The sequence below is a fragment of the Erpetoichthys calabaricus genome, chromosome 12 (genome assembly GCF_900747795.2).
Source record: "Erpetoichthys calabaricus chromosome 12, fErpCal1.3, whole genome shotgun sequence".
Lineage (NCBI taxonomy): Eukaryota > Metazoa > Chordata > Cladistia > Polypteriformes > Polypteridae > Erpetoichthys > Erpetoichthys calabaricus.
In genome coordinates, this window is record NC_041405.2 from 161,081,091 (window position 1) to 161,097,779 (window position 16,689).

A 16,689-nucleotide genomic window follows, 5' to 3' on the forward strand; every position below is an offset into this window, starting at 1 on the left:
ATAGACTTAACTGAAGCAGACATTTTCATATTTCAAATACTTGATGCAATTATTCTTGTTTATTATGTACCTCTATATCATGAAGTAAATTGTTACATTTCATACGAAAACCCTGAATTAGGGCAGCTGTCATTAGTTCAGACTTTTTTCACAATTTATCCTTATGAAACTGGTCCCGTGTTTCCCCGAAAACAAGACCTACTCTGAAAATAAGCCCTAGTCAAGATTGTCAGCTGAAAAGTAAGATGCCCAAGGCCAGGTTTATACTTCACGTGATGTGACGCGTGTGCCCGAAACATCCATTAAATTCTGAGGACACCTTGCCACAATATCTCTGAACAGGATGTTTAATGATTACATCCACCAATTTGGGGATGCACCCATTCCAGCAAGCATCGGGCACGAAACAGAAACAAAATCCCTGGACGGGGCATCAGCTCATCGCAAGGTGAACACAAACACACACTGGCGTCACTGTAGCTTCACCAAATCCCAAAACCTTCATGTCTTTGGATGGAAAACTGAGCCCACTGTAGAAACCCACCAGAAAACATTCAAACTCCAGGCAGGGATCAGAACGTAACTCCCTGCGAGGCAGCAGCGCTACCGCTCTGCCACCCCATATGTGTAACTATTAACAGTATTCCTTACTTAAATAAAGTTAACAATTTATCTGTAAAATGTAATATACATATTTTAATGCATTACATCATGAAAGTGATATCAAGTATAAACCTAGGAATTCTAAATGTAAAGAGAGCTGAAATATCATAAATGTAATGTGTTGTGTGTGGCGATGCTGCCTGCTGCTGCTGTCAGGTCAGGAGGAAGCCCCAGAAGCGCATAGTGATTAACAACTGGGTCGGTTTTAAGATGACGTTTACGACGGTCGACTTTAATGACAAAGTAAACTACGAGGTTAAAGTGGACATTTCGAGTTTAAAGCTGAAATTTCCACTTTAATCACAAAATAGACCTTTTCACCATGCCCTTAATTTTTTTCTTTGTGGCTCAAATACGCCGCCATACATTCTGATAGTATTGTGAAGGTGCAAAAAAAAAAAAAAAAAAAAAAAAAAAAGATGGCACAGAAGATGGTATGTGAAACTTTTAAAATGTATCATGTCATTACTTTGGGGAATATGCGACACTAAAATATCACAGCAACATGAATATATTTGCACGTCGGCATTTTGCTTCACCACATCGAACCGTTCATCAAACTTCGAAGCCTGCACATCGATCCCGGAGGATCCTAAAAATGGCAGGAGTAGCAAGAAATTCTGGCTGGAATTCAGGGTTTGAATGTGGAGAGTTATGATGATATTCCAGAAGACGACGACATGTGTTTGGATAAATGTATATTGTTGTACATGAATAAATAGAAGGTATCCCCTGAAAATAAGCCCTAGGGCATCTTTTGGAGAAAAAATGAATACAAGACCCGGTCTTATTTTCAGGGAAACACGGAAGATGCTTAAATGTCACCGGTTGCAGTTTCAATTGTGCTGCATGCATTCTCCTCTTGTTATTAGGGTGCCTTTCACTTTCCCAGCCCATTCCTCCTTGTGGCGCAGAGGGTCCACAGCTCACGTCAAAAAGGCCACTTTTTAAATAAATAATCGCCATCTCCGCGGCTTATAGAGAGGGCGTGGTAGTGAGGCCGGAAACGGTTCCCGGGGAAGTTCATGATATGGGCGGTCCTCGCTTAAGTGCACAGGTCAGGAGTCGTCCACATCCGTAATTGTTGCCTGGAGCTGCTGAGTGCCACACCTGATCCACGTCCTCATGATAAATAGAAGCGCGAGGCGGCTAGGAGGGGGGAATGAAAAAAGAAAAGGAAAAATGAACGGAGGTTGCAGGAGAAGGCGGCAGGAAGCAGGGAGAGGAAAGCTGGTGCAAGAGAGCATGAACGAGCAAGCGTAGGCTCGAGGGCAGCTGAGCAGTGCAGCCTGGGTGTTTCAGGAGCAGTCGATTGCGGTCGCTCCCGCTGAGCATTTTATGAAGACCGGAAGAAGGATGGCTCGCTGCATAAAGCCAAGAAGGCAGCGGGAGTCGGGACTTGGGACGTGAAAGCCCCAGTGTGAGCGTCCTGGTCACTGGGGAGCCCAAGTCGCGGTTTAGTGAAGCCCATCGGAGCCAGGGATCGGTGAGGCGAACAAACCATCAGAAGAAGAAGAAGAAGAAGGTAGAATGAAGGTCAGCTGCAGGTAGGGTGGCTCCCCTGGTGCATAGCCTGGACGGGAGAAGCAGGGAAGTCACCAGTAGAAGAAAGGCACTGGGTTGATTTGTTTAAAGGGACAGCTTCCAGCCATTGTTTTAACCTCGTTGTTTTTAAAAGGTTTTTTTTCTAATAGATTTTAACCTCCACGATGTCACCTCTGTTTTAATGGATTATTTATTTGAAGATTTGAGATGATGCACTGTTTATTTGAACACTTGTTTTGTTGGTTTTAAATAAAAGCACTTTGCACTTTTTTGCATCCCGTTCCTTCACTGTTGTGCCTCACTGCCTAGCTCATCGGTGACATTACCGATGGTGTCGGGTTCAAGAGCTCCCAGAAGTCAGAACCCGCATCGTCACCCTCCTCTCTTGCTCACTCTGTGCTAGAAGACAGCAGCACAGCAGACACAAGGGGATAGCCTGTGATTGGCTAGTGGAGTGCGTCACTGTCTTTGTTTTTACATTCTTCAGACTACTTGGGGAATAAAGTAAAAAAGAAATGTGAATTATGGTTTGAAGTAGACTTTATTAAACTAGTGTCACACATGTGCTTAAGGGCTCATCTGAGCGTAATTATCCTCCAAACCTACAAAAAAATCTGCAGCTTTAAAGGTTCACAAGAACACCGTGACCTCCATAATTCTGAAATGGACAAAGTTTAGAACAACCACAGCTCTTCCAAGTAATCACTGCAGACCACAGCGTTAACGTTTGCAGTTCACCATGCAATGGGGATTTGTAAAGCAGTGCTAGTGTTTGGGATGTGCCATCTGTTGGAGTGACAAATACAATGCATGTTATTACTATAAATGTTTGTGGTTTACTATCTTTTGGGATTACAGAGACACAGAAACCAGATGGACACACAGACACACTCTTATTAACGTGGACTAAAGTGGTCATGTAGCACGGGTGGGATTCTGCATTAATAGGGAAATGAACAAGACAGCTCAGCCACTACTTGGAAGACCTCACTCAAACAAACACCCACTGAACAAAATCAGGGACAACTTGTGTGATCGCAGCACCAACTTCAGTTGCAAGTTATGTCAGTTTTGTTTAATCACTTTGCAGGCATCTCAAACTCACCAGGAAAGTTCTCACATAGAACTTCGACTGGCGTCGCTCGTTTAGTATCCCCAATCTTCTGATATCTCTCTTTCAATGTGTCAGCCTGTAAAAAAAAAAAAAAACAAAAAAAGACAAAATAAATATTTTAAGCAACTCAGTAGTACTAGGGTGTTGTACCGTGTTAGCCATTATGAATGTAGAGAAAAGCCAAGCAAAATGACACCTTTTATTGGCTAACTAAAAAGATTACAATATGCAAGCTTTCGAGGCAACTCAGGCCTCTTCTTCAGGCATCTACATCTTACATCTTGCCTGAAGAAGGGGCCTGAGTTGCCTCGAAAGCTTGCATATTGTAATCTTTAGTTAGCCAATAAAAGGTGTCATTTTGCTTGGCTTTAAGCAACTCAGCAAAAGTGTAGTGCACAAGTAATGGGAATCATGTGCTGTTTACTGCACAAAAGGCAACAATCTTTGAAGCCTCACTAGTTGGCTTTTACTTTTACACAAGCAAAACATTTTTAAGAAGCTCTAAAGATAACCTTTAATTACAGATTGCAGGTTTAACTTTGGTACTTTTTAAATCATGCTATACATTAACTTGAAACTGGGGCAGTGGAGTCGGAATTATTGGGTTACAGAAGTCACTAAAATTTTTCCAACTTTGACTTAATGTAAATTGTACTATAATGTGTTAAAATTTCCAATTTCACTTATTCCTATTCAATTAAGCAATTTTTTCTTCAAGCCTCTTGGTAAAAGCAAAGCCTCTTTAATTTTGTAAATGTTATATAATAAAATTATATAAACATGCCAAAGCGACATTGCCTACAGCCTTTAAACCTGAACTTTAACACGTTAGGGTGTTTAAAAAGTAGCCTGATGATTGACAATGGCAGAGATGCCGTGCATCTTGTATGTTATGTGCTTTCAATTAAAACAGTAAATGTACGAGTCTAATTACAAAGACAGCAGTCAGAGTTAGAGTTGGTGGTACCAGAGACTGTGGAATCAGAGCCAAAGGTTTTGTGCACCGACTCCACAGCTGTGTTTGCCACAAGCCACTGTTTTTCTTAGGTGAAGCATTTTGTTTAATAAAGTTTAAAAAAACAATTGTCCCTATTTTTGCAGTTTAAAACTGAGGTCTTGTAGGGACAACAGCGCAAAAATGAAAACAAGTTTTAACACTTACTGAATATATCCATTTCCAAACAAAAAGTTGATTAGATAAACTTTATTAATCCCATGGAATACTAGGGTGTTGTACCGCGTTAGCCATTATGAATGTAGAGAAAATGAAGGTGTCATTTTGCTTGGCTTTTCTCTTAATCCCATGGGAAATTCAAATGCAAGCAGCAGCAGAAACATAAAAAACAAGGATATAGACTCGTGACAAATTATTAATACAGACAATCAATCAATCAAATAAATTAAACTAAACTTAACAAGTACATTTGGTGGAAGCATTGAATTGCCTGATAACAGTGGGCAGAAAAGCCCCCCAAAGCTGCTTCTTAGCACATCACTGTGGTTAAAAGAGCGCCAAGACAGCGCCACTTGGAGGGGATGTTTCATAATGGTATCCAATTCTGCGGTCATCCTCTTTTCCACAACAACTTTGTGATAGTGTACTGTGTGAATGGTAAAATATAAAATAAAAATGGATTTATTGAAAAAGGGATTCCATTGCGAAGAGTTATTCACATGGGCTCCTAGATAACTACGATGAACAACTGTTACCCACCTTTAAACCTTGCCAAGGGAGGCTACCACGAAGGAAATACATAAACATGTGTCCTAATGCTTCCAAGTCATCTCTTCGGCTTTGTTCTGTCGAAACAAAAAAATAAAACGAAGAAAGTGTTGTATAAAATCTGTCTTATGAAGCACATCATCATTCACTTTTTCTGACTAGTAACCTATCCACCATTCCACTCAGTGCAACTATAGAGTGCTCTAAGCCATATTGTGACATACAAGAACAGGGAGAAGGCACAGGTTCAGAAGACCCACACGAATTGTGTGATCAAAGTACAATGGAGCCTGGACACCATTAAGGAAGGTGAATACAAAATCCTGTTTCCAACATCAATTTAGGGGAAATACACACACACACACAGCACACTGTGTGTGTGTGTATAATATATATATATATATATTATATATATATATATATATATATATATATATAAAATCTATATCTACATCTACTCTATATGACGATGTCGTTTTTAATGTCACGTTTTTTGTCACGCTTTAAATCAGGCTTATTGTAAACACTACATACGTATGTTTGGTATCATTCTTTTCAGAATTTAATCGAACTTGAATGTGATGTTGTTAGATTTTCAGATTCTTATTTCTTTTTTAAATTATAAACTACAAAATATCAAAGAACTCACGTCCTGCAAAATGAGACTTTGTGCCAAGAGATTTAACCATGTCTGGGGCTGGAAATAAAACACAAGCAGTAGGACATCTGCTGTACAGGCTTTTAAATGTACAAAGCGTCGTGCGAGATGCAGATCACGCGGCACCGTCAGCAGCAACAAGCCAGCAGCTGATCGAGCAAAGAGGAGGTTAAAAAAAAACCCAACTATTTGTTTCCCATTGCAACATTGTTTAAGAAGGGGTTTTAGAGGAGCAACCGCATCTCCTTGGGGTGCATTCTGCCTGCCTCTTCACAACACGAGCGACAGAGACGCAAAGTGGCTGGCGTGCGAAGTGGACAGGGGGAACCCACCAGTATATACATATACAGTGCATCCAGAAAGTATTCCCAGCGCATCACTTTTTCCACATTTTGTTATGTTACAGCCTTATTCCAAAATGGATTAAATTAATTTTATTCCTCAGAATTCTACACACAACACCCCATATAATGACAATGTGAAAAAAGTTTAGAGATTTTTGCAAATTTATTAAAAATAAAAAAATTTTAGAAAGCACATGCACTGTATATATATATATATAAAATGTGTGTGTGTATATACAGTGGAACCTTGGATTGCGAGTAACTTGGTCTGCGAGTGTTTTGCAAGACAAGCTAAAATTTTTGATAAATTTTGATTTGATAAACGAGCAAGGTCTTGCAATACGAGTAGTCTGTATACGCTTTATCTGCATACGTGATTAGAACTGAGCTGATGGTTCTCTCTCTCGCTGTGGGATTGTGGGTAATCATCTCCCATGCTCAGTCTCAGTTGGTGTGCCTCACTCATATAGTCAACATCTGTATGAGCGTACACTGTTTACTGTAGCATGGTGACCATGTGTGTGTGCTGTAATGCGCGAGTCCCTGTCATGCACCCCGAAACACAAGGCTGAGTCTCAGTACTTTAGCGACACCAGCTTTATTCAGCTTGAAACTGGACCAGCACAGTTATTTATTGTAGCGGGATCTGCCGCTCTCCTATACACAGACACAGCAGTCAGGCAGGGTTGGGGCCAGGTTAGTGGCCAAGTAATACTGTGCTCTGCATTTATAATTTTCCTTGCATCACCCATCAATGGCAGGAACTTATGGCATATCCACAATCTTTTCGGATTCGCTTTTATGGCGAACTGCTACAGCGCTGGGAGCCTGCGGTTGCTTCGGGATGCTCTTCCACGTGTCGTTCTGTTAGGTGGAATCCCAAAACAGTTTAGCGACTCACTCACACCAGCTGTGATTTTTCATACAAAATAATGCAGCTCAAGAAAGACAAAAAAAGACAAAATAAATAAGAATTAAAATTAGGGAACACGAACATAAAATAAAAGTAAGGTCTGATGGCCAGAAAAAAAAACTCCAGACGGCTGGAGAAAAAAAATAAAATCTGCAGGGGTTCCTGGCCCCGAGACCACCCAGCCCTCACTAGGCATTCTACCTAACATGAAATATATATATATATATATATATATATATATATATATACACACACAGTAATCCCTCCTCCATCGCGGGGGTTGCGTTCCACAGCCACCCGCGAAATAAGAAAATCCGCGAAGTAGAAACCATATTGTCATGCTTGGGTCACAGATTTGCGCAGAAACACAGGTTGTAGAGAGACAGGAACGTTATTCAAACACTGCAAACAAACATTTGTTTCTTTTTCAAAAGTTTAAACTGTGCTCCATGACAAGACAGAGATGACAGTTCCATCTCACAATTAAAAGAATGCAAACATATCTTCCTCTTCAAAGGAGTGCGCGTCAGGAGCAGATAATGTCACATAGATAGAGAAAAGCAAACAAATCAATAGGGCTGTTTGGCTTTTAAGTATGCGAAGCACCGTGCAGCATGTCGTTTCAGGAAGCAGCTGCACAAAAGATAGCAACGTGAAGATAATCTTTCAGCATTTTTAGACAAGCGTCCATATCATCTAGGTGTGCGAACAGCCCCCCTGCTCAATCCCCCTACGTCAGGATCAGAGAAAGTCAGCGCAAGAGAGAGAGAAAAGTAAACTGGGTAGCTTCTCAGCCATCTGCCAATAGCGTCCCTTGTATGAAATCAACTGGGCAAACCAACTGAGGAAGCATGTACCAGAAATTAAAAGACCCATTGTCCGCAGAAATCCACGAACCAGCAAAAAATCCGCAATATATATTTAAATATGCTTACATATAAAATCCACGAAAGGCAAAGCGCGATATAGCGAGGGATCACTGTATATATATATATATATATATATATATATATACACACACACACACACACATACATACAGGCAGACCTCAGATTATGAATAAGTTCCATTTCTTTGGTTGTCTGTTTCTGTATGTAACTTGGCACTAAAAATGTCCATTCATGGCAGAATCATTAAAAACGCCTAATGCTTTATTACTGATTTGCATAACAAATTGACATAAATTGATACAGAAACAATATTACTGTCCTTGTAATTATAAAACACAAACAATTTAAGCGAATTTAAACTAAAATGAGACACAGGTATGAGCTACATGTCAACCTTAAGCTGAAACATCCTACAGTTCTCAATAACAACAGAGGACCTGGAAAAGGCATAATGAGGGTGTAAAAACCCACCACTAACTGATGATTGATCCCTCAGCAGAGATGTGTAATTCTATAAGCTGAGACCACCATAAACCACCTACATAACCATCTCTCTCTGGTTGAACAGTCATGTGAACAAATAAGTACATCCCATGAAATTTTTTTTCCCTTTTTTACATATGTGAACATATCAAGGTCTGATCTTCATTTAAACAGTACCTGCACGTAAATGTGAGATTATATAACAATGTCACATTAACATTTTGTAGTCCATTGTATAAGTTAAATAAACATAAGTTCATATTTAATAGCTTACCATCACAGAATCCATTATTGATTCTTTACTGTACCACATGATAATGCTTGAGGATAATGTTAGACCATCCATCATATAATTGAAGTTCAACCAAAAGTGAACCTTGAAACATGTCAGCGACCCAAAACATATCAGTAAATCCACCAAGGAATTGCTTAAAAGTTCTGAAATGGCCAAATCAAACCCTGGATTTAAATTCTGTCAAGATGCTGAGGGGGGATTTGAAACAGGCTGTACAAGACAGACACATCTCAGACATCGTACAGCTGAATGGACGTGTTGGAAAAACATGTCAACAAGACTGCTGGACAGTTCTAGGAAATGTTACTTGAGGGGCCAAAGCCAGCTATTCGAGCCAAACCTGGATTTACTTTTTCCATAGACAGAAGTGTGTGACGGTGGCAGGTTCACTGTAGCTCCCCATCATGAGAGCAGTGGTGGTGGGTTTGATGCCTGCTGGTTCACAAAGTGCTTTTATAGAGCAGATGTATGCCACGCATAGGAAGACGTGCTTTGAGGAGAGTCCAGACTGCCCCAGGACTCACCCCACTGCAAAGCTAAAAGTGTGGACAGGTGGGCAAAGATTCATTTTATCAGTGCTCTATTCTTCCACTAATCCTCTGTTCTTTCATCTACAAGAGCAGAGCCTTTATATCGTTAATGGCATCACCTAATCGCACTAACCTGCATTCAGGGAGAATCATTGGGCTTGGGGGAGAGCAGGCCTGACTGCCCATGAATATTATACTCCGCTCTCCCTGCAGGATGGGAGTAGCAGATGAACATAGTGACCTTTATTTTTCACCATGGAGAAAATCAGGGACAATTTTGCCATATGTCACTACATTAGGGATCAGGGCCTGAAATCTGCAAGTAGTAAGGATACAACCATGTGGAGTTCGACACTGCCATGGTTGTTCATGCATGTAGTGTTCCCTGCTCTTCAGGTTCACAAGGGGATGTCTCCCACATTTTGACAGATGGCCTGGCAGATGAAGGCACTGTGATCCTTCCAGCTGGGTGTCACTTCAAGGCTATGACAAGATACTACTCAGTAAAGCCTGAATCAGTCAGTGCCATCAATGAAAAACGGCAGACATGCCACTTGATGGGCCAAACTAAACTTGGGAGTACACCTGAGGGCTGTCATCTGCTAAGGTAAGCCCTTTAGTGGAGCTTCACTGCCAAGCATCCTAGAAGTAAATGAACATTTCACTACTCGAGAATAAACCCAAATGTGCCCCACATGTCAAAGTCAAGACCACAGCTTACATAACAAATGAGTAACTGACATTTTAGGTAAGCAGTACTTGCTGAGCCACAGGAGGCAGACAGGTGTCAGGTGTACTGTTATTCTGGTCCACACACGTCAGGGACTGCTCACCTTTTCCCAAGTGAGTGTTAATGCTCATGTATCTCGCTGTGCCCGTCAAGCTTTTGTGCTCCCGGTATGGGATGTGTTTTTTGGTCTCGGGGTCAATGTATTCTTTGGCGAGTCCGAAGTCAATGATGTGGATTGTGTGCTGCCTTTTGCTTCCTGGCCGTCCCACCAAGAAATTTTCTGGCTTGACATCTCTGTAGATCAAACTTTTGGTATGTACGTACTCCATCCGCGTTATCTGAAAGACAAGGAAAAACGCAAATTTATAGAATCAAACTGTGGAAGAGGCAATGGATTATTGCCTCTGGCTCTTTTTCAAATGTAAGGTGGTTACTTTCAAATCAAATCAAATTGAATTGTATTTGTCACATACAAATTACACATATAGTACAATATGAAGTGAAATGCTTAGTTGCTAAACTTCAATTGACTGTGCATCTAAGAAGAATCTCTTCTATATATTTCTCTTCTGGTTCGTTCTGCTTCCACTTCAAAACCGGTCCCGCCCACACGCAGCCGACGCGGCATTTCTTGATTCCTATTCGTCCTCCTCCAAACCCTTCTCCACATTCTTCCAGTGTGATTCCTGCAATAAAACTTTTCTGTGTCTTTACAACAGCTTCTTATACAGCAAACATCAGAAGCTAAAAATGATCGTGAACACATTCGAGAATACAACTCTTCTCTAGCGTTTGCTTCCATGGGTGCACAGATAACTCAACCTCCTGACCACGGACCACACTATTTTAAAATACACGGGCAAATTTATCACCAAATCTCTCCACTATACGCTAACACTTCTACCTCTCCAGGATATGGACAGTTGTATGTTTTTGACACAGCGCAAGCTACTGAAATACACTCACAAAATAAAGCAAACTCTGTATGCAGTGAAAATGTACTTCTCCAGCTAGATTCCATGCTCAGAACCATCAACCCCTTCGCTAAATCATACAAACACATGCATGAAATCGCTCAGTCCAATCCAACAGCATCTGTATGAATGGTTTTCAAGGAAAACCCTGGGCAGGATTTACGACGATACAATGCCCCAACATGTCACACTGATGTTGCTGCGATTTTCGTCAGAGAAGATGGCGAAACGCCTGCCGAAAGGGACATTTGCATCTATCCCATAGGCAACTCCTGTAAACAGATTTCCATGCTCAATATGAATTGCGATCCTATGGTTTATTACCTACTTTTATTCCCTTACGGAGACATTGGCTGGCACAAAGATTTACAACATGTTCCTGATAAAAGAACCGCTAAGCGATAAGGCCTACTCAATGCCAATTTTACACGTACAGATTAGCAATGAGGAATACATTTAGTATTTTGCACTCCAGTAGAAAACTATTCCAACAGTACATCGTGGATGCGTATATTAAAACAGAGGGTGCGCGTCTCAACTATCTCAGATTACATCAAAAAGATCTGCGAGTGGAACTATCAGACGCACTGCAAGCAAACGCTGAAAATAACGTACGTGTAGGCAAAATGATCATATTACCGTCCACATTTCCATGAAGTCCAAGATACATGCAACAAAACTATCAGGATGCCATGGCCATAGTACGTAAGTTCGGAAAGCCTGATTTATTTATCACTTTGACATGTAATCCTCCTTGGTCGGAAATTCTACATGCACTGTCAGATACCCAAAGACCGGAGCACAGACCTGATATTGTAGTACGAGTAGATCTTTCGACTCATTATCTGTCGTCTCCACCAAAACACCTATTCACAACTGCATCTTTCAAGAAGTATTTATTTCTTCTTGATTTCTGAATTCCTTTCTCACCGTTTTCCGTTCCTATTCTTACACCACCGTATGCTACGGCGGGCTTTGGCTATTTAAGTTAATTTCTTGTATAGCCCAAAATCACACAAAGAATGACTCAATGGGCTTTAACAGGCCCTATTAACAGTAACAAAAACATACAACTTTCAATAAAAATCATTAATATTTGTGATAAGTCATAACTAAAAACATAAAGAACTTTGTGTAAGAGAGTTAACAACAGGGCATCAAGTAGTTCGAGACACTTTGCTTATTCAAACTGCATATGGATGGTGAACAGAAGCTCCTCTTCACTCTCTCTGAACTGGACTTCATTTCTCTGACCACAGCATAGAAAATGGCTGTTGTTGGGATGGCTGGAGTCAGACAGGTAAAGAATTATTGTATACTGTAATAATTCAATAAATAATTACAAATAAATAGGTAAGTGAAAAGACAGCAACAATTGGAAATAAATATTAACAGTAAAACTAATAATGAACAATAGTAGTGACAGGTGTAACAAATGGACTGCATAGGAAGAAATTACTAGGGGCAGCACAGAGTTCAGGGTACGGACCAACAAGGGACAGAAGCTGCTGTTGTAACTGGCAGAACTGGTTCGGATGATACAGTACATTCTGCCAGATAGAAGTGGGCCAAAGGGACTATGGGAGGGATGGCAGTGGTCCTTTATAACGCTTTACAAAGATGTCTCAGTAGAAGACGGAGTAGACCCAACAACCTTTTCTGCAGTGTCACTATTTGCTGTAGGACCTTACGGTCAGAGATATTGCAGTTCCCAAAGCAGACGGTGATACAGCTGGTCAATGGCGCCCCCTGTAGAATGTGGTGAGCATGACAGGAGGCAGAAATGGAGATGCTGTCGCGCCTTCTTGGCTATGGAGGTGTTGATAATTGACCAGGTGTGGTGAGTTGACAAGGGGCACACCAAGGAATTTGGTGCTCTTGATCAGCTCCTTGATGTGCTCTGGGGTGTGGATGGCATGGGCCCTTCCTGAAGTCAACAGTCACCACATTCGTCTCATCCACATTAACAGTCTGATTGCTGCTCTTGCTCCAGTCTGCTAAACAGCGTTCTCTCCATTCTGTAAACTGACTCATCTCCATTGCTGATGAGACCCCCCACTGTACCGTTGTGTCATACATAAACTTACAGAGGGTGGTAGAGTTGTGTGTAGTCGTACACAGCCGTGAGTCAGCAGAGTGAACAGAAGTGGGCTGAGTACACAGCCCTGGGGGGCACCATTGCTCAGCGTGATGGTACTGGAGATGGTATTGTTAATTGTTCATTAGACATTGGCAAAACTGCTGTAGTTAAACACCACTTTAGAACAATGGTCTTGACGTTTCTGTCTTGGGGATCTTTTTAACTTCTCTCTAACCTGCCTTTTAACTATTCAATGACTATTTGAATAAAAGCTCTTTTCTGGATACGTATCACTCAGGTTTCAGGCCAAACCTCACCGAAGGAACTGCGCTGGTTAAAGCAGATTATGACCGACGCGGATTCAAATAATCTGTCAGTTCTTAAGAGCAGCATTAGACGCCATTGATCACAGTATTTTACGTGTGCCTCCAGAGTCTGTCTGTGTCGGGTCAGGCGCCAATATAGCGCCTTGTATCACAATATATAAAGCTTTTTTTGGGAAGATGAAAGAAACAAACATCGCCCCTTAAGAGTTTAGCAATGCCACTTTCAGAAAAGTTTCTGCATGAAAATAAATGGAAGGGGAAAGTATTTTTCAAAAATGCAATCTGACTAAAGACAACCCACAACGATACAAAAGGCCGTGTTACTTCAGATGACATTTTCTAGTGATTTTCAGTCGGAGCCAGTTGGCAGCATGTGATATCCCAATGACTGCAAATCGCTTGTATAAAACAGGTTTGACTTCCGCTTCAGTCAGAATGGCGGGCTCTTTGCTTGTGACAATTATGAACCAATGAGCATTCACTTGTAAGTGCAATGCATAGAATTTAGCAACGAGGAATAAGAAGCACGCAGGGTTTGAACCTCACAAATTGAAGGGACGCTGGTCTGTCTAATGTCTTGTATTTTACATAACAGAATGAAACAAAAATTAAAGGGCGCAGGTTACTGCTGAACTCGCCGCAGCGGTTAACCCTTTGTACACTGCCTGCAGCACGCTATTGGCTGTCAGGAGCAGGGACGAGCACAACTGCGCTCAGATAGTAAATGTGATTTGAGCTGCAATTTTCAGTAGCGTACTTTGATGTGGTGTAGCGATGAGATCGGCAAATGTGACATGCCCTGTGGCAAAAAGCGTAATCAACTTTACAGAGAGCGGTAAATCAAAAAGCCAAGGCAATTTGAAAATTACATGGACACCACAATGCAACACATTTGTGATGGCTTATGGGTACCTCAAACACACACAGTGTAGCGCACTATTCGAAGACAAGATCAAATGAACATGGATGCTTCGCTGCGGGACAACGCCACTGAGCACCAGACAGAGATTATATTTGAGCAGAGAGTGAAAATTCAGCAAAGGATGTTGGCCCAGTATGGAATTCAAATCCGTACGACACAGTGAAAAGTTTATGAATGGGCAGAAAGGTTTAAAGTAGGAAGAACAAGTGCAACCTCTGAAGCTCGAACGGGTCGACCATCAGCATCACTCCCACAAACCCACATCAACATGGCGAATGCCTTCATCAGAAGAGACCAGCTTACACGGTCCACTGCTGCTGCGCATTTGGATATCTGCAATGGATCTGCACATGTCATAGTGCACGATGACCTGAGGTACCATGAAGTTTGTGCAAGATGGCTACCCAGAGGTAAGCGCTGACGCTGGCAGGCCAGTCTAGTGCAGCGGCTCAATCCCAGAGACAGTGAGGCTGCAGGGTGTCACGCTTGGGTCACAGAATCGCACAGAAACACAGGAGATTGTAGAGACAGGAACTTTATTCAAACACTTCAAACAAACCGGTCTCTTTCAGAAGTAAAATGAGCTCAGTATGCAGTTAGTTCTCGTTTAAAAGAATAGGCAAACATCATAGGGGAACACAATGGGAGCAGGACCCCCAATAGAAGCAGATGTCTGAGGGGGGAGGAGAGAGAAACAAAGCAATCAGCCAAAAAGGACAGGTGCTGTTCAGGCTTTTGAAAGTGTAGCGTCGCGTGAGAAGCACAACACGCGACAGAGCAGCCGCAAGTAAGCCCAGCAGGTAAGGGAGCAATGTGAAGGTAGTCTATCAGCGTTTTTTAGAAGGGTTTTTTGAGAAGTGTCCGTGTCTTCTAAGGGGTGCGTTCAGCCCCCCTGCTCACAAGGGGCTGGTAGTGGTCATGAGCTGGCTGCTCAATGAATGTACGGCACTGACTGATGAGCTCCTGCGTGCTCACAAATGGCACTGGGAAACGACTATAACCGGTTGTGGCATTTTAAGAGTTAAGAGGAACAAAATGGAAAACACAAGAACACTCAGCTGGAGATGCGTCACAGTCAATCAGCAGCAAGGAGAAATGAATAATGCTGTAGTAGTCCAGTGCTGCTAAGATTCACACCGTCGAGAAGACGGCGATTTATTTATTTTTATGTTGGAGATTCCATGGACGCACCCAGCCTTGGCCCGACCCGCACGCACTCACAAACAGAGACAAAAACAAAGCAAACCGGTAATTAAACAGCAAATAAAGAATGCAATTAAAACAAATGAAATAAATGAAAACAACGATACCACCCCTGTTCACTTTACGGAGATTACACATTAAATACAACAAAGCACAAACAAAACACACACAGTAAATCATGAAATGTAACGATGAAAATAGATCGATAATCCAGAGAGCCGCACGTTGAATGAGAATGTACAGATAGTCCTACCGCTAGTTCCTGAAATGGTGAAGACGGGTGGACGGGTTCAGGAGCGCTCCTTTCTTTGCAGGATGACCATGAATCCACTTACAGTCCTCATGTCCACAGGTAGACAGCAGACAATCCAGACGCCAACCACGCAACGATCGAGGACAAAATGAATAAGTACAGGTGACCCAACAGAAGGCAGACAGACAAGAACTCGAAACACAAATTACAAAACTTTTTTTTTCTTTTGGTCGCAGACCTCCTTTTTAAAAGCCGCGCTGACATCCTTTGACCCCAACAGCCCCTGCACCTTCAGCAGAAGAGCAATCAGAGCCACTGCAGGGAATGCTGGGAGTTGCAGTTTCAAATTCTATTGGCTACTTTCACCATCCCAAGCCGCGTTTTCCTCTACAGTTGCTTCCTGTTCTCTCTACAGTGCAGTATTGCCATGAAAAAAGCCATAAAAATTGTGGAGGATATTTGCGGTTTCCGCTAACAATTATTAGATAGGTTCTAAGGAAAGATCTGCGAATGACTGAGGCTGCAAACTCTAAACCGCGACTTCACGGGGGTCTACTGTACTTTGATTTGTGCGTGTAGCTATGGAAGAAGACCACCTGTGGTCTTCATTCACACTTCGTGTACGGTGCATTGATCAGGCTGTCTCCCATCAGCCCAAGTATACACCTTTTGTATATTTTGAACAACATTCTTAGCAGCTGAAGTTTAACTGTTGTCTTTAATGGCTTAGTTATGTGATTCTTGTTGCTGGCTTATCACTGATGAGCACCCCCCTCACCTCCTTTCTGTGGTCTGTGATGTTATGTATGGTGTGCCACAGGGATCGGTTATTATTGTGCAGCTCTATGCCCCCATTAGGCCCGATCATTTTATAACAAAGGGAATTACCGCAGGTATGCAGACAACACACAGACTTATTTATCAACGGCGCCAGATGACCCCAAGGCTATAAATTCCCTGACCCAGTGTCTTGATGGCATCATCAAATGGATTACTTCCTTAAAAAAAACTGAAATTTTAATTATTGGCAGCAAACAAAAAAA

General features: G+C 41.8%; 1 protein-coding gene across 2 annotated transcripts in view; it reads right to left on the minus strand.

The window, feature by feature from the left end:
* Positions 1-16,689, minus strand: part of csnk1g2b (casein kinase 1, gamma 2b) — a 193,804-nt gene that overhangs the window by 27,363 nt on the left and 149,752 nt on the right. For both annotated transcript variants that reach the window (XM_028816647.2, XM_028816646.2), the window contains exons 5-7: positions 9,992-10,226; positions 5,037-5,122; positions 3,314-3,398 (exon numbers count right to left, since the gene is read on the minus strand). In XM_028816647.2, the coding sequence (XP_028672480.1) occupies positions 3,314-3,398; positions 5,037-5,122; positions 9,992-10,226 (406 nt within the window). The remainder of the gene's footprint in view (positions 1-3,313; positions 3,399-5,036; positions 5,123-9,991; positions 10,227-16,689) is intronic.